The sequence below is a fragment of the Silurus aristotelis genome (assembly GCF_946808225.1).
Source record: "Silurus aristotelis genome assembly, chromosome: 1".
Lineage (NCBI taxonomy): Eukaryota > Metazoa > Chordata > Actinopteri > Siluriformes > Siluridae > Silurus > Silurus aristotelis.
In genome coordinates, this window is record NC_139574.1 from 12486630 (window position 1) to 12510864 (window position 24235).

A 24235-nucleotide genomic window follows, 5' to 3' on the forward strand; every position below is an offset into this window, starting at 1 on the left:
AGTTAAACCGAACAATTACACCGATCAGCCATAACATTTTGACCACCTGCCTAAATGTGTTGGCCAAAACAGCCCTGTCCGTTCAGCATTAACAGCATTAACTTCTTTAGCAATCAATGAAACTTCGTGCATCAGTGAGACTTGGCGACCCATGACCCTGTCGCTGGTTCATCACTGTTCCTTCCTTGGACTATTTATGATAGATACTGGCCACTGCAGACCAGGAACATCCCACAAGAGCTGCAGTTTTGGAGATGTTCTGACCCAGACGTCTAGTCATCACAATTTGGCCCAAACTCGCTCAAATCCATTTTTCCTGCTTCGAACATATCAAATTTGAGGACAAAATGTTCACTTGCTACCTAATAAATCCCACCCACCACCACGTGCTGTGATGAAGAGATAATCAGTGTTATTTACTTCACCTCTCATAATGTTATAATGTCATAATGTTATGCCTGATCTGTGTAGTTGATATTTAAGACACATTATGGCCACTTTGTTCATTTGTGCTCATCAGTTTAATTTTTTATAAAAATTACTGCTGTTCTTGGCATTTTGAATAGCAAACAGATAAGTGGAGTGATACAAGCAGTGAAACCTAACAATTATGTTATAGTAAAAATAACTTTCTTTTCGGCTTCTCCCGTTATGGGTCGCCACAGCGGATCCTCCGCACGTTTGATTTGGCACATGTTTTACGCTGGATGCCCTTCCTAACGCAACCCTCCCCAATTTATCCGGGCTTGGGACCGGCACTAAGAGTGGCTGGGGATGGTTCCCTGACCGGGAATCGAACCCGGGTCGCAGCGGTGGGCGCGCTGCATCTTAACCACTAGACCACCAGGGGACCTTAACAATTATGTTATAGTAAATGCACAAAATGGACATAGTAGTCAGTCCACAACACAGAGGAGATCCTTAAAGACCTGGTTTGTAAAATGTTGGAGTAAATAAATTCCTGCATAAAGACCTGACCTGAACATATTTGGTAAGGACTGAAATGTTGAATACACCCCGGGTCTCCTCAACCAACCTCAGCCCATTGCCTCACCAATGCTGAATCAACACAAATTCCCATTCTCTAAAATCAAAAAATCTAGAGAAAAACCTGTCCAGAAACAAAAGTGGACTACATTCAGAATGGGATGTTAAAAAAAAAAAAAAAACATATAGGTCCACGTATTTCTGGACATCATTACTCTTTGTTTTGATACATTATTGGACAGGAATGAACTATTGTTTAATGACAAAGAAACAAATGAAAGATGAATGCTCTGGTCTGATGTGTATACTGTTTAATTTTCTCCTTTGCATCCGACCTTTTACTGTTCATGTTATATCTTTAGGTATTCACATAACTGCATGTAATCCAAAAATAGAAGGCTACAGATATTTAAATGTGGTTGTATGGCTGAAGGACCAGCAGGACACCTTCGTCATGTGTTTTCCAAGAATAGGCAAAGGATGGGCATGACGTAGCAAGGACCTTTTATAGGCTCCCTACATGGAGTCAAGGTCACAGCATGACAACTTTGTTATTGTATTTAGCAAGAAAACAAACACAAAGGAATAATTCACTGGTTCTAAAGGAAAACTCTGGCGGCCCAGAATCTACAAAAGTAGAACATGAATGTATCAGTACGGATGATGACCTTTACAGTACAAAGGGCAAAGAAAGTTATTTCCTTTTTTTGATCATTTGAGTATGATTTTTTTTATGATATCAATCATTGACACATTTAGCTTAAAATTTGAAGAAAGGAATTTTTTGTCTAAAATGAAATTGACAAAGAAAAAAAACTAATTCTGTTTATTGAAGAGAGTATTAATCCAAGCGCTTCATTCTTATTATGATGGAACATCGGTGGTGTTGACACAGTTACTTTAATGCCTCTCAATCTGCTAATCCACAGCTTGCATCTGAAATAAAACAAAACACTGTACCGAGAACTGAACTGCCTCAGTCATAATCAAAGCAGTGCAGCGTGACCCTGTGCTTTTTTCCAAGGTTTCTCCTGTGATGCTGAGTGTGCCTGAAGCAAAACCATAAAATAATGCTTAATGAGATAAACAACTCATTTACGATCTTCACAACTGCCCCCGAAGTACATCTTTGTCGCTTTCATCTCACAAACATTTTTTTTTCAACTTTTTTTTTACATTCTTATTCCAATTAACCACCGGATCGCTTAAGCAGCACACAGTGTAGTCTGTAGCCCTCGTTGCACAGAAGCTGCACTTTTTATTCAGAAACATCCCGAGTGATAAATATCAGCAAGCAGTAATTACAGAGTGAAGTTTTAGTGGAACGTTCAGTTCAGGGCCTCGCTTATTCATAAAAAAGCTTATTCATAGTGTCATCCTTGAGAAAGATCTATCGCTGCCAGGATTGGCAAGGACTCCCAAATACGGAATGAAAATTACGAATGTGTTGGGTTGTTAAGATGAGGAGGGAATGAAGGCTTGTGGAGGCTGACAGTGTTGGGATACAGCAATCAGTGTTCCAGTGGCTTTCTCAGAGGTGTTTATGTAAACTCAGTCTAGAAAAGTGTAAGAAGTTGTGAGCGATATTTAATTTTATATAGAGGACATGATTATATGCTTTATAAAAAGCTAAAATAACCCTGACCATGTAGCATTAATAATATTTTCGAGTGCACAATCTGTGTTTGTTTGTAGTATTTGCATTCCTGCCTCAAGAAAACAAACGTGTAATACGCTGTATTACAGCTATCTCACTGACACATTATTCCTCCGCTCTTACATTAATACTCCACACACTGCAATATCACGCTTACCGCCTCCTTTCACATTCACCTCACACACATATGGCTGCATGACTAAACTGTGAAAAAAGTGGGCAGAATTAACAGCTAAATAACCTCAATCCTAAAGCAAATATAATGCTTTATTGTGTGTTTGACTTGCTCGATGCACCCTCACTGCAGAAACTACATCAGAGCAATAAACACATCATGTCCCATTGTCCCGGGTCAGTCTGACCACGACTCAACCTGACAACCGCACAACATGGCAACAAATCCATTTGACCACGATACAACCTGAGAAAAACTAAAACTTAGCACGATTCAACCTGAGCACGATGACAGAAAAACTGTTTTATGAGTCACATAGCTGTGGGATTTTAAGATAAAAAAAATCAAAATAAGTCCTTTAACCAAAAAAACAAACCCAAACACATTTTTGTCATTTTGTTTTCTAGCTGTAAAATAATGAAACTATCAGGACAGATCACTTTGCAAGAAAAATCATTCATGAATTGATTCTTTTTTTTTTTTTTTTTTTTTCTCTCTTTTTATTTTTTATTTTTATATATTTAGGTTTTTTTAGGTAGCATGTCTAATGTTATCCAAACATATCTAAAAGCAGAGGCCTGGATAATTCAAGTGCTGACAGATGTCTAGTTCCTCTCTTGCTTCAGCAAATGTCTTTTAAAATGTATTTGAATGGTTAAACATGTGACAGTTTGTAAACAGAAGAAATTATATTCTTTGTTTTGTGTTTTTCACTGATTGAATTTTTTAATGTAATTTTAAATTGTGGTGACCCGTTGTCAATTTTACATTATGCTACATGGTGCACCAAAAGTCAAAAGAAAAATCAACTGAATTATGAGATAAAAGAAATTAATAAGATTTTTGGTGAACAAAAGCATAGTGTAAACTTTGCAGCTGTTGTAAATTGATTGTAAAAAAAAAAAAAAAAGTCAAACAACTAAGCAATATCCATCACCTGAAGTAAACACTTTTTGTTTTGCATTAGCAATGAAAAATATTTGTTAGCACATCTTAGATTTTATTGTTTTGTTTTTTTTTTTAAGTTTTTTCCCTAATGATTTTTTTCCAGTAGCCATTATTTAAGTGTCTTTTTTTGTTTAAACCTTCCTGCAAGTCAAATTTCCATGTAGACAATGAACTCAAGGGTATTGAACTGAGCTGTGTAGTAAGACGATATGTAATTGGTATTGAAATAAATTACATCGCAGAGTGCAGAGAGTGTTTTCAGTATTTTTATTTATCATTGATCGACTCTATTGTTAGCCACTGTAACCATCCAATTGTTTATTTTTATAGTTCTTTTTTGCAGCAGTTTCATTTTTCACATTTGTTATTAAATTACTTTTAAAAGGTTTGTATTTGGTAGATAGAAATGCCATCAAAATGTTGTTCAATGCGAGGAATGTTAACTATACTCTATCTAGTAATCTCCCAGTTTACACATTTATTCTAGTGTAAACATTTTGTTAACCATACTTAAACACTACAAAGCATGAGCTCCTAAACTCAGTATTTTGTTTATATTATTATGGCATGCGGAAAAAAGAGAGAGATAGAGAGAAAGAAAGAGAGAGAGTTAACTACGTCAGATTGTGGGTTTCTGCACATCATCATATAAACGGCTCGGATAAGAACGTTATGGATTGATGCACACATGCACAGTTTGTACTCCCCATGCCTGGAGAAATTGAAGTTCAGATTTAAACAGTTCATTGAGTGCCGTTGGCTCATATTTTTGTAAGGTGTGGAATGGAAAACTACAAAAGTAAAGGCTGTGGATGATGCTCTCCAGGCCTCAATGTCATGTCATGAGTCAGGCCTATGACTGTAGTGTAGAGTTTTAATGTGCCACCCAGAGGAAGCTTTCTGCAGCCTGACTGAGACTTGGCTCGGGAATGAAGCACCTTCTGTGGAAGCTGGCACTGCTGCCAGAGTGATAGGGGAAATGGAGAAGGGTTATATGAAGGACAGTGGGCATATATACGAAGGTACAAATGTGTGTGTGTGTGTGTGTGTGTGTGTATTTCCATACTGATTTTGTTAATGGGTTTACAGTGTAGTAATTGCATAATTGGACAAAGAAACCGAGATTACCTTCACCTCAGTACACATCTAAAATGTAATAATGATGAGGTTTAAATGTCAGGTTTTAAATTGTGCCAATTTAATGTCAGGCTTGATTTATGTCTAGATTGGGCAATATGGGATTGATATGGCATACTTTTAGCCATGTGTGGAATAATTATTTTTCATTGCCATATTCCTTTTTTTTTTTTTTTTTTTATAATATATAATGTAAAATTACATATTATTTAAAAAATGATTTAAATAAAAAGAGCTATTTAAACTTGAAATTAGGACTAATTCTTATCAGAAATTCCGTTATACTAAAGGAATTAGACTGCATTTTAGACATTTGATCATGTTAAGAAATTTTTCAATGTTAAGATAATCCTAATGTAAATTGTAATAGTGTGTAAATCTGTACTACGATATTTCTGGAATCTAGGGTTATTATAGGGTTATTTGCTAAGCTGTTAGAGTTAGCATGGGACAAAGTCATACCTGTGGCTGGAGTCTGAAAAAACTACATAGAATAAGCATAAGAGCGGGTTGATAACATATGCTATCAATGATTGCCTGAAGGCTACGACCTTTAGACCTCAGCAGATGCTGCTGTCTTGGCTTATGATGCACTGCTATGCCTCAGATGCCCCCGTTTTCAGTTCCTGCTATTTTTGGAAAGTTTTTAGTCTTCAGTAAGTGGAAAAAATGCACAGTGAAGATCAGCTGATAGACATGGCGAATCGGCTAAATTTTAGTTTTCTGACCTGAAAACTAGTTGCTGTAGTTTGGTTTAAAATGTGCTTAATTATTGTATTCTTTTTAGAAATATGAAGTAGTTCATGAATATAACAAAATTAATATTAAAATATTGAATGCTAATATTCATATTTTATTTTCATGTATTGAAAACATTTTTATTTGGATATTTCTATTTAAATTGGAGATTCAGATGTAGATATGTGCAAACTAAAAACAAACAAACTACAAAAAACAATCACAAAATGTGACAATTTTCATTCAGCGTAAACGGATTTAATAAAACAGTGGAGATCTGTATAGTGATTAGCTACAAAAATTGCATATGGCATATGGTCAGAGTTGATTCGTCTATATATAAACTGCATAAGTAGAGCATGTTTTGCACACTTTGATATAAATAATGCAAGAAAAAACACAACAGGGGACGTCCAGTTATATAAAAATTTCCAACAAAGATGTGTGATGTGCCCCGATCCAAAGTGTCATTACTGTTGCCACCCAAACATTTACTATTTTTCTGTAACATCACATTGCCTAGTATTTTAATTGTGTAATGTCACAGCAATTAGGCAGGACTAACAGTTTATATTTACAATTTATACTGGGCAAAATTAGTTCCATAACCACTACAACCACTCAAATGAAAGCGGATGTAAACTGTCAAACCCTTTGCAGCCTTTCCTAATTTCTATTTTGATATTATCCTATTTTGAATAAGACAAGGTACACACAAAAACAGTGCAAAAACTGAAAATCTGAAATTTGTCAAATGTCTGAAAATGTACTTGAGACTCCTTCCAGAATTACAAAAATAATAATAATAACAATAATAATAATAATAATAATAATAATAATACAATAAATTAGTTTGGAGTCTCTGCCATACAAAAATTATGTGTAAATTGTTATTAAAGAAATAATAAATATTTGAATAAGAATGCATTGAAAAAATAAAATACATTGATTGTGTCATCAGATAAGAGCAAATCATGTTCTAAACTGTTTATTTTCTCTCTCTCTCTCTCTCTCTCTCTCTCTCTCTCTCTCTCTCTCTCTCTCTCTCTCTCTCTCTCTCTCTCTCTACTCTCTCCTTTTGTGTTTAACTCTGATACAGGTCGAAAGTTTCTAATAGCCAATGCACGGGTGGAGAACTGCGCCATCATCTTCTGTAACGATGGCTTCTGTCACATGTGTGGCTACACGCGGGCCGAGATCATGCAGAAACCGTGCACCTGTGACTTCCTGTACGGGCCGCACACCAAGCGCCTGGCCATTGCACAGATGGCTCAAGCACTTCTGGGCTCGGAGGAGAGGAAAGTGGAGATCACGCTCTACAGGAAGGATGGTAGGACAGCTCTGATGTCTCTCCCTATGACAGGAAATGACTAATGATGCTTTGGATGCTGAATTGTTGATCACTGTATGTGAGGTGCCTCATGGCAGCAATTCAGCATCTGATATGAGAGTTTAAACCTGTTTTTTGGATGAGCCTACATGCGCTGTCACTGAATCCGCAGGAACTGTGTAGGATTTATAGGATTATACGTTGCTTGCTGGCAATCTATCTGTGTGTGTCTGTATCGTGACACGGCTTAGGTATTGTACTGATTAGTTACTGATTAGAGAGTGCTAAATAAAAACATACAGTATTTACTATCCAGAAAGAGAACTTAAAAAAAAAAAAAGAACATTTAGCAAGTTTAAAGGAAAAAGACTGAAGTAGATTAACACAAAAATGTTAGAAATATATATATATATAAAAAAACAATTGCATTAGGAATAATTGCAGGTGTTTGAGTATTTACATTACAACAGTTGAGGACAAGGCCTGTGCAGCAGCTGTTTGTTGTCACCTGCTCAGATCACATTTGTTCTTTTTTATGACTGGGAGGCTCTACTAGTCCACCAAACATAGTTTCTACTGTATAGCACTGATTTCTCTATGTGCTCCTCTGCCGGAGATTAAGCACTCACTAAAGAAACTGCACATTTGGCACGATTATAAGAGAGCCAATGTAGTATTTAATATCCATGATGTATAATAAGCGCAGGGCAGCATGGGGACAGTCACATTTATTTTTGCATAGACTGTGAATATATAACTACAGGTTGGCTACGGATATATGCGACTTTGCTGTGAATGCAAATGAGCTTTGGGACACAAAGCTGATTTAGATTTTATTTTATTTTTCTAAGAGACAATAAACAGCAATGGGTATTCCCAGGCACGTTTTAGAATCCTGGCTTTACCTTCCCTTTGTTAATGTTGTTGTTTATTTACAGTCTCTTGCTTTTCATGGTATGAATGACCTGCTATTCAATCTGAAGCAGACATACATGAATGGAGACACATGAAAATAACAGTGTTGAACAGTAACGAAGTAAATGTAATTCGTTTCTGCACTTAAGTAGATTTCTTTTTCGTGTATCTGTACTTTACTGAAGAGACTTTTCCTTTAACTTCGATACATTTCAAAGTCAAATGTCTTTATTCACCTATATTTTGCGAAATTGTTCGTTCCTTTTTATTCAAGAGTGTATCATAACTCATAAGTGGTCAAGCATGCAGCAAGCCACCATTCAGGGTAGAGCGCACACTCTGTTTTGAACTTGTTTTGATTGCCGTTTGGTGGTATCTACTTACACATAACATGCAGTTCACTGTCAGATCGGTGTGCTGAGAGTAACAGAGTCTTTTCACATAAACTGAGTTGATTAAGCAACAGTCTTGTTACAAAAATGATAATATTAACATTATAGCCATAATAAATCATAGTACTTTAGATCTTTAAGTACATTTGAAGGCAAATACTTTTGTACTTTTACTCAATTAAAGGTTTAAAGGGAGCACTTTTACTTTTACTGGAGTAATATTTTAAACCTAGTTTATCTCTTTTTATGGTTTGTGTACTTCATCCATCAATGGAAAATACGGCACGAGGACAAAACATGACACACATGAGAAACAAAAGCATGCACAAACAGACATGTCTGACACATTTGCATGTGTTTTTACTTGTCTATGTCCATATTCTCATCATGGACATAGACACGTAATTACACATGCAAATGAGCACTTGAACATAGACACATAAAAACACACAATTAGTGCTGCACACATACACACAGCCAAACATAAACATGATTAAATGCAAAGGCACAGGCACGCATACTGCACAGTCTTCCGTGATGAAAAACTTGCCATGCATAATGCAAATACACAGAGGGAAACACACCCTTGTGTTATTTATATTCTTTGTATCAAGGCATTTCTTTTTTCTGCCTTTGAATGTGTGCTGCAACATGGTGGAGCTGGGGGACGCACAATGGAAGAGTAGGTCAAATATTGTGTGGTGTTCTACCTCATTTCAGTGCATCCATTCATCTGGTGAGCAGTGTGCTGGCATCAGCCTTCAAAATGATAAATCACTAGTTCTCATGCTCACTTGTCCTATTCCTGATCTAACCAGCACTTAATCAATCACTTACACTTCAGCGTTCAAATTTACTGTACAGAGAGAACACGCACATGTTTTTTTGCCTCTTGAGGTGGAAAGGCTGTGTGTCTGTAATGTACCAGTGGACCCTGACATCAGTCCTTAGAAGACACTTGATGAAGACAAATGAGTATAAACATTGACGTTTATACATTTCAGTGAAAAAGATAAGTGTTTCTTATAAGTCACTGTGGTGTAAAGATCAAAACCTCTCAGTACAGTAACCACAGATGTTTTTATTACCCTTCAACAACACTTTTATAAAATCTTGATAAGGGATTGGGAATTCATGGATGAGAAATACACACAAGAAAATACAAATATGTGTATGCAGTGACATATTGTTTTCTTTAATTAACACCAGTAGGTTAGTGATAAATTGCTTTCGTAATGTACCTGGCTATACTTCTAATAGAGCAGCTTTTCTTTGCCCCTGCCATTAAATCAATTTATTTTTCCATTCTATGCCAAAAAAAAAAACCTGGGCCCTGTTTAAAGGCCAAATTCATTTTGATTGACATTTCTAATATTGAAATGTCTGTAGTTTGATCTATGAAAACCAGGGGGGGAAATTTTATAATAGAAAAATAAAATAATATAGAAGAGACCAAATTAATAGAATTACAATATTTAATATTGTGATATCTGATACAGTACATCTTTAAATGAGACACACTGTACCAGGGGTTCCAAACCTGCAAATGACCTAAATGCCCTTTGCTCCATATAAAAGGCTTTGGCTTTGCTTGTAGAAAATCAGTTGGTTTAGGCAGAATGACAGCTGCCTAGAAATACCATTTTCATTTCATGATTTTTTCATTTGGCAAACCCAGACTGCTGACAAGACAGAGTTGTGTGTGTGTGTGTGTGTGTGTGTGTGTGTGTGTGTGTGTGTGTGTGTGTGTGTGTGTGTGTGGTTCACCTGATATATGACTTTTAGCTATCCATTCCAGAGAAGGGTCAGCACATGCATATTACAATCAAGTCATCTCATATCGCTCGGCCTTGAGCTGTGTTCCTACAGAGGGAAAGCAGTAAAATTTTAAATCAGAGATGCAACACACCATTTAAAGGCCATTCTTAAAATAGTGATTACAGTGTCAGGTTTTAGTTTCCAGCATTGTCAGGGTTCTAATGTCTGCTACTGCATTTCACTTTGAGGTTTTGAAATTGATGTAATCTTCACCAATGGAAAACTTGACCTAATACCTGGTCTGGATGGCTTAAATAGTAGTTAGTTATAAAATTAATAGCATTATAACAATAATAATATTATCACAGCAGTGTTAAAGAACATTAATGTATCCTGATCAACTTATGTACCAGTATTTATAATTAATATGTGATCTTAAATAGTGTAAAAAATATTTTATTAACTGAGCTTTAAGTTTAAATGTGTCTCTCTAAAGCTTTAACATTAATGGTTATACCACTGTCAGTAATGTTGGGCTTGCCATGTCATCAAATCTTCACTCGCCTGCTAACTCAGTGCAGCAGTTGTATGTATGGCTGCATTGCACTGTGTGCATTTTAGTCTAACATTTGTCTTCTTTATTGAACTTTTCATTTAACACAACATAAAATTTTTTTTCTAAAAATGTGCAACAAATGCAAATCTGTGCTTGTGTTTAGGTGTTTAGGAGATAGCTAACGAAAGACTAGTTCAGGCATGAATCTGATTGGCTCTCCTCGTGTCGGCACAATACTACTCGAGCACATTTCTTCATCTACACAAAATTTAGCCTAACCTGGCTAAATGACCATGTTGTCATCTCTAGATGCATTTCTGTCCCACCATCCTCATTAACAGCAACACCTTTATAGATCTGCTATGGGGGTCATGCCTACCGCACCTTTTGCAGTAGTATAGCCCCCAAACATTCTATGTTTGAACATGCTCAACAAAACAGTATTTGAACCTGCTCAGCAGCAGCATTGTACCAGATTTAGTCTGTCAATGCAAAATCTATACTCCATTCACATAAGTAAACTTTTGCTATCTTTACTCTGAGAGCTATAGTTAAGATTGTTATTTTATTCTATTAAACGCCACTGTAACTGCAATACCAATGTACCTCTGTGATAACAACCACCAACTTCCTGTGGAAATACAGCATCAACCAACAATTTACTGGCAGAATAACACATTTCTTATACATTTTCAGCATCAATACATCTACATTGTATTGTTATTGGAGTTGTTCATTTATGGCTGGAGGACTAACTGCCACTTAAAGGCGATTTCTTAAATTTTATTTACTACATCAATCAGTGTCTATGCATTTTGTTTAGGCCAACGATATACATTTATCAATGCAATAATTTGCATATAGTCTTGTGGGGTTCATTTATGTTTGTGTAATGATATCTCAGGGAAATATGTTTAAAAGCGTGGTTATTTTCCAGTAGCCTTCAGTCATGCCAGGGGAAGAGAAACATTACTGGGGAAGACCATCTCCCAATGCACAGCCTAATAGACTTTCCTTAATTTTTTTTTTTTTTTTTTTTTTTTTTGAGTTTTTTTTTTTTTTGCTTTGTTGCTCTCAACCCAGAAGCTGTAGTGACACTTTTTCAATGTCTATTTCTGTTCTGTTTTCTACAGCTTTTTTCTTTTTTTTGTCATTCACATTTTTTTTTAATGAAAAAGTATGGTTAGGTTTAAACAGGATTTCAATTAGTTGTTAAACGATTTAAAATTCCTTGTGAGTGACTGCTTCTGATATTACATATTAGCAATCAGCCCAAAGATACACTCTTCTATTAGTTCTAGATTTTGAGGAACACCATTTGTGAATTTACAACAGGCTGTGGTAGTGTAAAATTGGATTAGTGCTTAAATTGTGTCATAGCTAAACTATATGAAGATGGTGTAGTTAATCTGAAACTCAGCCTTAGAACCTGCTGTTCTGTTTATTGCTAGGATGCTAGTAAAGGTAGATATATTTTAACAGGACTTTCAACTTTTATGTAAAATAGAGACAATAATATAGTCGAAATCTAAAATTAAATAATGAACTATAACCAGTCTGTGCAAAATCTAGCTAAATATTAAGCAGAAACATTTGCGTTTATGGTATATGACAGACCCCCTTATTCAGAGCAACTAAGCAGTTAAAAGATAAGGGCCTTGCTAAAGGGCCCAGCAGTGGCAGCTTAGTGGTATTTGAACTCATGACCTTATGATCAGAAGTTCAACCTAAAACATTAAGCTACACCTTCCCCATAATGGCTAGATACTCAGTTACAGTACAGTATCAGTAAATAAATATATTTTATAAGTATTTAAGTGGTGTAAAGAGACACTTTACATATGAAAAGAGCTGATAAAAAAGACTTAAAAACTATTTACCTTTTTGAAGAATGACTGCACTGTATTTTTTTCATATTGAACAAGTCAATTAACATTCTAATATGTCTATTTCAAACAGAGTAATCGAAAGTTAATCGTCAAAGTTAGAATGATGGTGGATAATATGGCTGAGTGGGTTTTTGTAGTAGTAACACTTAATGAATCCTGACTGCTTGGCTGGCTGATGTTGGTTGCTGGCTCACTGCCTCATTAATCACACAATGATGCTGTAATTTTTTTGCTAAACATGAGACATTATGGAGAGAATAACACACACACACACACACACACACACACACACACACACACACACACACACACACACACACACACACACTTGGACATTCCCTTTCTTTACTAGGTTTGTGATTGAGAATATAAAGAAGCCGCAATATTAGAATATCTCTCAGCATATTTTAACATCATGATGAGATGGTGCCCAATGTGCTAATTTGTGCACACACTGCAATACTTTAATTTTAGAGTGTTTCTTTTTATCACTTTTCTGGCTTATCTAGAAGTCTGAGTGTGTGCTTTGGGCCTCACTGATGACAGGTTTGATGTTGTGACCCTTTGTGATGTAAGTGAGAGATGTGACAATATTAATACTGATCCAACAGACGAGCTACATGACCCTTTCGGCAGTTAACCACTGTTCCTTCTTTGAACAACTGCAGACCGGGAACACCTCATAGGAGCTGCAGTTTTGAAGATGTTTCTGACCAAGTCGTCTTGCTATCACAATTTGGTCCTTGTCAAACTCACTTGAATCCTTACGCTTGCCCATTTTTCCTGCTTTTAACATATCAACTTCGAGGACAAATTGTTAACTTGCTGTCTAATACAGTATATTCCACTCACTAACAGGTGCCATGATGAAGAGATAGTATTATTTACTTCACTGCTAAGGATGTTAGAATATTATGTCTAATCAGTGTATATATATATATATATATATATATATATATATATATATATATATATATATATATATATATATATATATATATATATATATATACACACTGGAGATCAAAATTAGAGAACAATTTATAAACAATTAAACAATTCTGAAATAATGTCATCTTCACTGCTCAACAGTTGAAGGAGTTTTTGTCCTGTGCTACCAAACCACCTTTTCCACAAATTAAGGCATTTAAAAAAAAAACATTATTTTGCAGAAAACACACTCATCAAAATTAGAGAACACTTTCAGATACCTCCCAGTTATTGGTGTTAATCTGGTACCTGGTACTAATTTCCTTGATTATCTGTCAACCCCTATTTAACTGGCAGCCTAACTTCCAGTTTCACTGACTCTGCAAGATGGTGGGCCGTTCTAAAGTGACTGAAAGCCTCCGGCAGCAGGTTGTCCAGATGAAGGCCAAAGGGATGACCCTATCAGCCATAGCAAGACAGGTTGGTCGTTCCAAATCTGTGATTTACAGATCACAAACTCATTCAAGTCCGCCAAGAAGGCTGGTCGTCTACGGAAGACAAATACAAGAGAGGACAGGATACTGTGGAGGATCTCAATGGGCAATCGTTTCCACACTGCAGCTGGAATTGCTCACCAGTTCAGCGCTGAAAAGGATAAGGATCTGTCTCGTCATACAGTGTCTCGACGTTTAAGAACATTTGGACTGAAAGCCCACTCTGCAGTGACCAAACCTCTCATTAGCAGAAAGAATCAAAAGGCTAGACTAAGCTTTGCTGATGAGCATGTTGTGTGGACAGAGGAGAACTGGGCCAAAGTTCACTTCAGTGATGAAAGCAAGTTTAATTTATTTGGGTCCGATGGAAAACATTATGTTCGGCGACAAACTGGAGAAAGACTGAACCCAAAGTGTGTAAAGAAGTCAGTAAAAAGTGGAGGAGGAAGTGTCATGGTTTGGGGCATGTTTTCTGCAGCAGGAGTTGAGCCTCTTTCACAGCTACATGGCAGAGTGAATGCAAATGTTTATCAAAACCTTCTTCAACAACATATGGTTCCTTCCATGCGTTCATCACCCAATCAGCCCGCAGTGTTCATGCAGGACAGCGCTCCATGTCACACAGCAAAACGGGTAAAGCAGTTCATTGAAACTGAAAACATTGAAATATTGACATGGCCTGCCCAGAGTCCTGATCTCAACCCAATAGAGAACCTCTGGAAAATCCTTGGTGACAAAGTTATGGCCAAGAAACCCACTACAGTCACAGAACTGTGGAGGGGACTGGAAGAAGAGTGAACCAAAATCACACCAGAGCAGTGTGAGAGACTAGTGGTGTCCTGTGGCCGCAGATGTGCTGGAGTCATTCAGAGCAGAGGCCTGTACACTTCCTACTAATTGCTGACTGTTGTAACCTTCAGAAAATTTTGTTGTAATCTTTTTCCATGCTACAGTCATTGTTGTTCTCTAATTTTGATCAGTGTGTTTTCTGCAAAATAATGTTTTTTTTTAAATGCTTTAGTTATTTTGTGGAAAAGGTGTTCTGGTAGCATGGTATAGACAGGACAAAAACTCCTTCAACTGTTGAGCAGTGAAGATGACATTATTTTAGATTTGTTGAATTGTTTATAAATTGTTCTCTAATTTTGATCGCCAGTGTGTGTATATACAGTGAGGAAAATAAGTATTTGAACACCCTGCTATTTTGCAAGTTCTCCCACTTAGAAATCATGGAGGGGTCTGAAATTGTCATCGTAGGTGCATGTCCACTGTGAGAGACATAATCAAAAAAAAAAATCCAGAAATAACAATATATGATTTTTTAACTATTTATTTGTATGATACAGCTGCAAATAAGTATTTGAACACCTGTTTATCAGATAGAATTCTGACCCTCAAAGACCTGTTAGTCTGCCTTTAAAATGTCCACCTCCACTACATTTATTATCCTAAATTAGTTGCACCTGTTTAAGGTCGTTAGATGCAAAAAGACACCTGTCCACCCCATACAATCAGTAAGAATCCAACTACTAACATGGCAAAGACCAAAGAGCTGTCCAAAGACACTAGAGACAAAATTGTACACCTCCACAAGGCTGGAAAGGGCTACAGGGAAATTGCCAAGCAGCTTGGTGAAAAAAGGTCCACTGTTGGAGCAATCATTAGAAAATGGAAGAAGCTAAACATGACTGTCAATCTCCCTCGGACTGGGGCTCCATGCAAGATCTCACCTCGTGGGGTCTCAATGATCCTAAGGAAGGTGAGAAATCAGCCCAGAACTACACGGGAGGAGCTGGTGAATGACCTGAAAAGAGCTGGGACCACCGTTTCCAAGGTTACTGTTGGTAATACACTAAGACATCATGGTTTGAAATCATGCATGGCACGGAAGGTTCCCCTGCTTAAACCAGCACATGTCCAGGCACGTCTTAAGTTTGCCAATGACCATTTGGATGATCCAGAGGAGTCATGGGAGAAAGTCATGTGGTCAGATGGGACCAAAATAGAACTTTTGGGTCATAATTCCACTAAACCTGTTTGGAGAAAGAAGAATGATGAGTACCATCCCAAGAACACCATCCCTACTGTGAAGCATGGGGATGGTAGCATCATGCTTTGAGGGTGTTTTTCTGCACATGGGACAGGGCGACTGCACTGTATTATGGAGAGGATGACCGGGGCCATGTATTGCGAGATTTTGGGGAACAACCTCCTTCTCTCAGTTAGAGCATTGAAGATTGGTCGAGGCTGGGTCTTCCAACATGACAATGACCCGAAGCACACAGCCAGGATAACCAAGGAGTGGCTCTGTAAGAAGCATATCAAGTTTCTGGCATGGCCTAGCCAGTCTCCAGACCTAAACCCAATAGAGAATCTTTGGAGGGAGCTCAAACTCCGTGTTTCTCGGCGACAGGCCAGAAACCTGACTGATCTAGAGAAGATCTGTGTGGAGGAGAGGGGGCCAAAATCCCTCCTGCAGTGTGTGCAAACCTGGTGAAAAACTACAGGAAAAGTTTGACCTCTGTAATTGCAAACAAAGGCTACTGTACCAAATAATAACATTGACTTTCTCAGGTGTTCAAATACTTATTTGCAGCTGTATCATACAAATAAATAATAAAATAAACATACATGGTGATTTCTGGATTTTTTTTTTTTTTCTTAGATTATGTCTCTCACAGTGGACATGCACCTGCGATGACAATTTCAGACCCCTCCATGATTTCTAAGTGGGAGAACTTGCAAAATAGCAGGGTGTTCAAATACTTATTTTCCTCACTGTATATATATATATTATTTAAACATTGTACATTAATACAATATATCAATATAATACGAATATAACAGTTCGAAAAGAGCTGATCTGAGGTTTTGTATGACTGAGTTTTATAGTGCCATGTGTGGTCAGTAATGGATGAAAGTTTTATTAAAGATGGCACCAAAATCCAAAAACCATAAAGCAAAACCATTAATAGTAACAAGTCAAAAGTCAGTTTAGCAAAATCCTAGAATGCAAAAACCAGTAAGCAAGGAAAGATAAAATAACAACAACAAAAAAACCACAAAAGAAAAAACAAGCAGTAATACTAATGACATATTGGTAACATACTTTCAGCATTAATTTGCTAAAGTCCTAAGTGAGAGTTTGTGTTTATATAGGCTGTCTGTGATTGAGAGCAAGTGTCTCCTATTAGTATTTGAGAAAGGGTAAACACACCAAAGTGGAGAAGTGTTTGGGATTGTAGTCTCAGGTACCCATGTTTATATGCCATAGGGCCGGTTGGGAGTGGAGTATGTGGTAAATTTTGGCTTTGGTGTGACTGTAATTTTTCCTCTTCAATTTAGTATTTAAATTAATTTGGTATATATCGTCATATCATTTTCCTTTTGTCAGTTATTGTGACTCCAGTAAATCATGGGAGTCTGTGACCTCATGGATGTGAAAGAGTGAACAGTTAGTGAACAGTTGATACCTTCAGCAATGATGAAACTATAATAAATGGACATTTAGCGTCACCCAGATGATGATGAGATTCCTTCCGAGTCTGGTTTCTCTCAAGGTTCCTTCCACAGGAAGTTTTATCTTTCCACAGTCGCTGCAGGTTTTCATTAGTAATAAACGTGTAAAGATTCAGTTCTGATTCTAAAATGTATATTTGTAAGCTGGTTTGGGATAATGTCTGTTGTTAAATTGAACTAAAAGAGATGATTTGGTGATTTCCTTTGAAATAGCAAAAAGACATCAACAGGGTTTGTTTGCACATCTTAATATAAAAATGCATATCGTGTGTCATAAAAATCTATACATGAATTATGACATAATGTGTTTGTCATGTTGCCAAACCCTCGAGTCAGATATTTGAGCTATTAAGGTACCAATTGTCATTCGTTATTACTCTTACCATCTTATCTGTCTTTTCCCTCATCCTTCTGTATTCTTGAACTCTTCTCCCTTTCTCTGCTATAAAGAATAAAACACGGTCATTTGGCACTATGTGTGAGTTCCACTGCCTTTTCTCATCGTTTGAATATGGAAATTTCCAGAGAGAGCCAGGAAACGTGGGACTCGCTTGGATGGCTATGCGGGGAGTGTGACCTGGGCTGCTCACTAGAGCCTTGTTCGCTACTGTCTTTATTGCATTGTCTTTAACAGCAAGGCTGAACCGCTTCTTGCTCTGTGTTGACTGCTTTCTAAGAACAGACAGGCCCCGTGCCGAACAAGTTCCCCTCTGTAATCTCAGCCTCCGTCACTCTCTGCTGCTCTCATGCAAATCACATGCAAAGCTCTCGTCAGCTTTCTTCTGCTCTCCAGCACATCAGAGAGCAGGGAATGTATTTTTAAATGGGTGACCTTATTTTATGCATGCTGCTTTGGGACATTCGCTGGATGGGAAATTCGGACAAAGTAATCAAATCGTTTTATGCATGCTGCTTTCAATCAAATCGCTCCAACTAGTTAATTAACGGCTGCTTTTCTTGGAGTGTAATTTAAAAGGTTATTTTTCATAATGGCAAATGAAACTGTTTAGGAAGTAGGTTTAGCAACGCTTGTCCCATCGAGACAAATTGAATACAATAAATTGAATTTAATATTGTAATAGGCTATGATTTAGTGGGGCAACTAACAAATAATTTTAAATAGAATCCAAACACATTTTGGTGGTGGGATGAGTTTAACTGCTTGGGATAGAATAAGAACTCTTATTGTAATTAATGTCAATTTATGATTCAAGCAATTTAATTAAATAATTTGCTTAAGAGACCATCAGTGATGTCTTTAGTGATTCTGGGATATTATACAACCATTACTTTTTAAGCCAACCATTGACAAGTGGGTAGAAATACTTTCACTGCATTGTGATCCTATTGTATTTCAACCTCATGTTAAAATGGCCAGCTACTAGCAGATCTTTGCCAGTTATACTGTATTGCGACATTAAAGAATGCCTGGTTAGAGACTTCAATTGAGATTATTAAAACAACCCATTTATTGTCATCACACAACATTTGCACAAGAATGTGGCTTTAAAGCTAACAAATATAAGCTTCTATGATATCGCTTGCATCGTTGTGTGCATCCTGATTGGCTTGACTTGACTGAGCTCAGGGGTGGAACTCAGTCACTTTCAGAATGCTGTGACAATATCAACATTCTTTTTTACATCTAGTATTAATATACTCCTAATAAACAAAAGTAGTCACAAATATTCTAGATTCCCATATTACAGCAACACAGAGAATTAGAAGTATACTAAAAGTGGTTTACATTATAAGTGACACATAACAAGAAAGAAGAAGAAACAGATACTGTGTGAAGGCATGATATGGTAGTGCAGTAGAGCTCACATACATGAAAATGGATTCAAATATGATAACATACTGCATTTCAAAGCTTTAGAGTACTGTTGTGCTTTAATTAAAAGTTAATATTAAAGGGCTTGTTATAATAAAGTATTGTTTCTAGCTAATTCTGTGAATTAGCTAATTCACAGAAGTTATAATTATATTGCATTATATAATATTATTAAGGAATAAACATGCAATCATTGATATGGTGAAGTTTTTTTACGAGGAAATTATTAAATTAATATTTATGGAAGGAGGCTCCAGGGTCAGTGCTTGGTAACACTCAGAGATAAAGCTGAAAATTCTTGGCTTATTGTTGTGGTCAAACTGGAATAATACAGTAGACTGGTGATAAATGGAAAATGATAACCTACTGTACGTGGAAATAATAACAATACAGCAAAGATAAAAAATATATTAATTTTATTTTATCATGTCTATAACCCAGGTGTATTTTTTTTACATCCTGTATATTTAGTAATCAGTGCACAATTATGATAGAAAAAGATGAGGGAAATGCTGCCATCTAACATCCACTCATGAATACTCCACTGATAAGTATGAAATGCAAGAATGCAGTAATTGTGGTGGGATAGGGGTATTCCCCAAGGTCCTATTCAGACAGTGGATGCTGAGTGAATATAAATGACATGAGGCTCAAATTTATCGGTTAAAGTGAAACATTTCGGGTAAAACAAAGGAGTTGTATTAAAAATATTAAAAAATTATTAATAATTAATTCTGAGTTATATAGCAGAGTTATATAGCAGTGGCTGTCAAGATCGAGGTTGATAAGATCAGATCTGCTTTTATATGGCTGTGTGTGTGTGGTGTTTATGTGTGCTGTGTGCACGAGGAGTAGCCATGTATTTACCCAAAGCCGAGTTTTAATATGGAACGTAATTCTAGCATGGTGTACTGACCTGCTTTTTCTCCGCTTTGCCTGATGTTTGCTTTCCTATTATTAGAACCACTTTATCTTGATGTCATATTGATTGCATGGCCTATCTGTGTAACCAGAAGACAGTTCCATGAGCCCTTGAAGGACAATTTCTCATGTGGAAGATTTTTACCACTTCCCCAGCTTGTATCCTGGCCCACAAACACAGTTTGAAAACTGTGTCAGAATGCCTTTAAACACTGTGTCTCTGGGCGTGTGTGTGTGTGTGTGTGTGTGTGTGTGTGTGTGTGTGTGTGTGTGTGTGTGTGTGTGTGAGTGTGTGTGTGTGTGTGTGTGTGTGTGTGTGTGTGTGTGTGTGTGTGTGTGTGTGTGAGTGTTTATGTGCATGTGGTTGGTAGATGGTCTATATAGAATTTATGAGATGAAGGAGAGCATTAATAATCTGAATAAGAATGAGGAAGCAGGTAGAGAGTGCTGTTATTTTCACTCCCTCTTCTGGCTTTCATCATGCTGCCAAACTGAAGCTTTTTTACATTCATGGGGCTGAGTAAAGACCGTGTTGTCATAAACACACACGCATAGCCAGGAGTGGGGCCTATTTGAGAGCAATGCTTCTATCATTAACAATGGATATATGGTAAAAACTATAAAAAAAAAATAAAAAAAACATATATATATTTTCCTTCCAAGGAGGAAGACAGTGAACAATGACTTTCTTGGTAGGCTACTGTTTAGATACAAGCCGTTTCTGGGTTAAGGGAGAGCTCGCTAACTCCAGTTGCAACAGAAATCATATAAGCACAGACAGGTTTCCAAAACTCGTGCTTTTTTAGTTTTCTTGGCAACAGCGTTACGGGCTAGTCAAAGAAACTTAGAAATGAGCATCAGAAAATAATAAGGACATATTCCTCGGTCTTGCACACATGCAGTAATACCGGAAAAATGCGGCGGCAGCCTATTCTCAAAATGCCGATCTGCTCTTAAAGGAGCCATATATATATATATATATATATATATATATATATATATATATATATATATATATATATATATATATATATATATAGTTTAAATAGTTTTATTTATTGTTATTAGGTCATTTCTTAAACATTTTATGTTGCAGAATGCTTTTTCTTTGTCATTTTTTTCTATTATGAGAATGTACATCCAACCAACCAGACTGATTTCACTTAATCATTTGTTTTGACTTTCAAGTCTACACTTTTTTCTTTTTTTTTTTTTTTGCTTTATCAATTTCTAACTGACTACTTGCTGGAGAGGGGAAGAAAAAGAGAGAGAGAGCTCCTGCATGTTTGCCATTCCTGGCCCAGCTGTATTTTTAGCCACACTGTACACACAGGCAGCTGTAGGTCAGCTGGCTGTGTGTCTGTGGCGACCTTTTAAACAAAAGCTGCCGCTGCCCCATCACAGCCATGTCATGGCCACCAGGAGAGAAGGAAAAAGGCCTGGCATGGATGCTCTCTTCTTTGCACAAATGTCAATTAGAGTCTGCAAAAGAATAGTTTTCCAGCATTGAGAAATATCTCTTAAAACAACTCATGTGATTATACCCAAGTGAAGCTTTACAGCCTCACAGATACAGTATATCTGCCAGAGCAAACTCTTATTGCAAAAGATGGTGATTGGATCATCTGCAAAGGGGCCGCTTCTAGAAATTGAAAGCGTTACAAGAAGTGTTCTTTTTGTTTTATATTTAAAACTATTGTTAATGGTCAAACATAAGTGAATTTGTAATGTGGAAACTGTTTCCTGCTGACAGCTATGTTTGAAATAATATGTTTTAAAAGCACGTTTTATTCCTTTTGTGATTCCCAAGTTACTTTGTTGGCATCTTTTTTTATTTAATTTTTTTTTTACTTAAATTTTTTTTTTTAACAATTGATATTCCACAAAGGCTGCGAAGAAGCTGCGCTGCACCGGGTCTTTGTGTGTGTGTGTGTGTGTGTGTGTGTGTGTGTGTGTGTGTGTGTGTGTGTGTGTGTGTGTGTGTGTGTGTGTGTGTGCGCCGGAGAGTAATGGAGAAGCTTAATTTGTGGCCCGCTGAGGAGGCGCACTGTGCAATCTGAAGAACAAAGCCTCAAGGCACACACACTAACACACACACACACACACACTAACACACACACACACACACACACACACACACACACACACTAACACACACACACACACTAACACACACACACACACACACACACACACACACACACACACACACACACACACACACACACACACACACACACAACAACAACACAAATGCAGGAACTAGCCATTGTATTAGAGCCAAAATGGAACCCTGACAACCTGATCAGATAGAAGAAAGCAAAACAAAGCAAAAATACAAAGCAGAGAAAGAAAAAAGTGTGCATTTGTGGATTAGCACTGGGTTTTGCACTTTAATGCTATTGCAAATTACAAACGAGGCCAGCAATAAAAAAAAGTAAGAGTGCTAAAAAAGAAAGGAAAAGGAACTGGAGAGAAAAAAGTGAGAACATGAAAGATGAGGAAATGAGAGGAGAAGCGATAGTGCACAGAGTAAGTGAGGGACTAATTTGCAATTTCTTTGTGTCGTTTTGTTTCATGTCAGACCATCATCAACTGCCAGTCATACTTTGGCTTGTTTCAGGACTGTAGCATTTTAAGTTTCACAGGAGTACAGAAAAGCTTTTTTCAGTGAATTGAATGTCAGTTTGTATAAACTCTTATATCTCAAGGTGAAATGGAGATGGAGTTAAAGGCATCTAAGGATTTTAATATGAGTCAAGTGCTGTTCAGGTAGTATCCATGATCGTTCAAGGTTTATATGCGAAAGCACTGCGTGGAAGTGAATATTGTAAAGAAGGGCAATGCTGTTTTATTGCAAAAGTCTACCTATTTCTCAGTACTGAACCTCATTAATGTCGAAATGTCAGTCTGAGTGACTGTTCAGAAACGGTGAGCCAAAGAGAAAATGAGACTCATATGAAGATTTTAGAAGGAAACTGAATGCGCATGGTGTCCTATCCTGTGTCCAGATCATATTGTTGACTGTGCTCCCTAACGCTTCTTATCTTAGTGGCTACAAAATACTGTGATGACCTTGATGAAGCAGAGCAAGACCTATGACCAATTGAGAAGAGATTCTGTATGTCTATTAACGCTGCCAGCTTGCTCTACAGGGTTACGATGGTTATCTTTGTTCAATGTGCTGCTTTAGTTTTACTCTTTTTGTTTTAGAAAAAAAGAGTACTGGCATTATACATAGTGCAAATCAGCATTACAATAAATAGAAAACATAGATTTATATCTTAAATAGAGTAATGAGTAAACATCCATGTACAATCTGTACAGCGAGACAACATCCTATTGTAAATCACTGAGATTAGATAGCACAGAACTAGTACAAAGGTTCCATACAAACCTTAAGTGACTTGTAAGAAAGGATTTAAACAACTGCAGCAATGGTTTCTCCTCCAAGGGAAGCATCTTTAAGATTTGTAGCATTATATTATTTTCACCTCCTCTGGGCAAGATGATAACAATCAAAGAGGATTATAAAGGCCTTGTCTCATAGGTGGATGGAAAAGTGTCCAAACCCCAAATACATACTACCTTCAGTGTTAAATTAAAGCTGGGGAAAAGGCTTGAAATGTGCAATCTAAGATGATGTTTGGGAAACAATTTTTTTTTCTACCAGTAGTCATAATGTAATGAAAGTTAATACAATACAGTGTCTGTTTTTTACTCCCAAAACGCTATTCAGAATAAATAATGAAAGCTCAATGTGTTGTTCTGGATAGGAACTCTACTACATACACTTGGGTATTTTCTGGAGGTGGAAAAATACTGAAAGACAATCTTACACGTCATCGTGGAGGTCACCAGTGTTGATATATCCCGCTTACTAAAACTTACCTTATTAGGACTTGGATCTGTGTTACCAGATCAAAAAGGGACAAAGCGTAGATTTATTGATATTACAAGCTTTGCTGCCAAAATCATTGTTATTATATGGAAATCACTGGAAAATCTTGGACTTTCTATGTAGATTAAATAAATGGCCTTCTATGAATTAGTCC

General features: G+C 36.8%; 2 protein-coding genes across 3 annotated transcripts in view; one reads left to right on the plus strand and one right to left on the minus strand.

The window, feature by feature from the left end:
- slc12a7b (solute carrier family 12 member 7b) overlaps window positions 1–24235 on the minus strand; it is a 335443-nt gene that overhangs the window by 228839 nt on the left and 82369 nt on the right. The gene's annotated exons all lie outside the window — the stretch shown is intronic.
- The window catches only part of kcnh2b (potassium voltage-gated channel, subfamily H (eag-related), member 2b), a 256890-nt gene that overhangs the window by 18928 nt on the left and 213727 nt on the right, over window positions 1–24235 (plus strand). For both annotated transcript variants that reach the window (XM_083544768.1, XM_083544769.1), the window contains exon 3: window positions 6742–6972. In XM_083544768.1, coding sequence (XP_083400894.1) covers window positions 6742–6972 — 231 coding nt within the window. The remainder of the gene's footprint in view (window positions 1–6741; window positions 6973–24235) is intronic.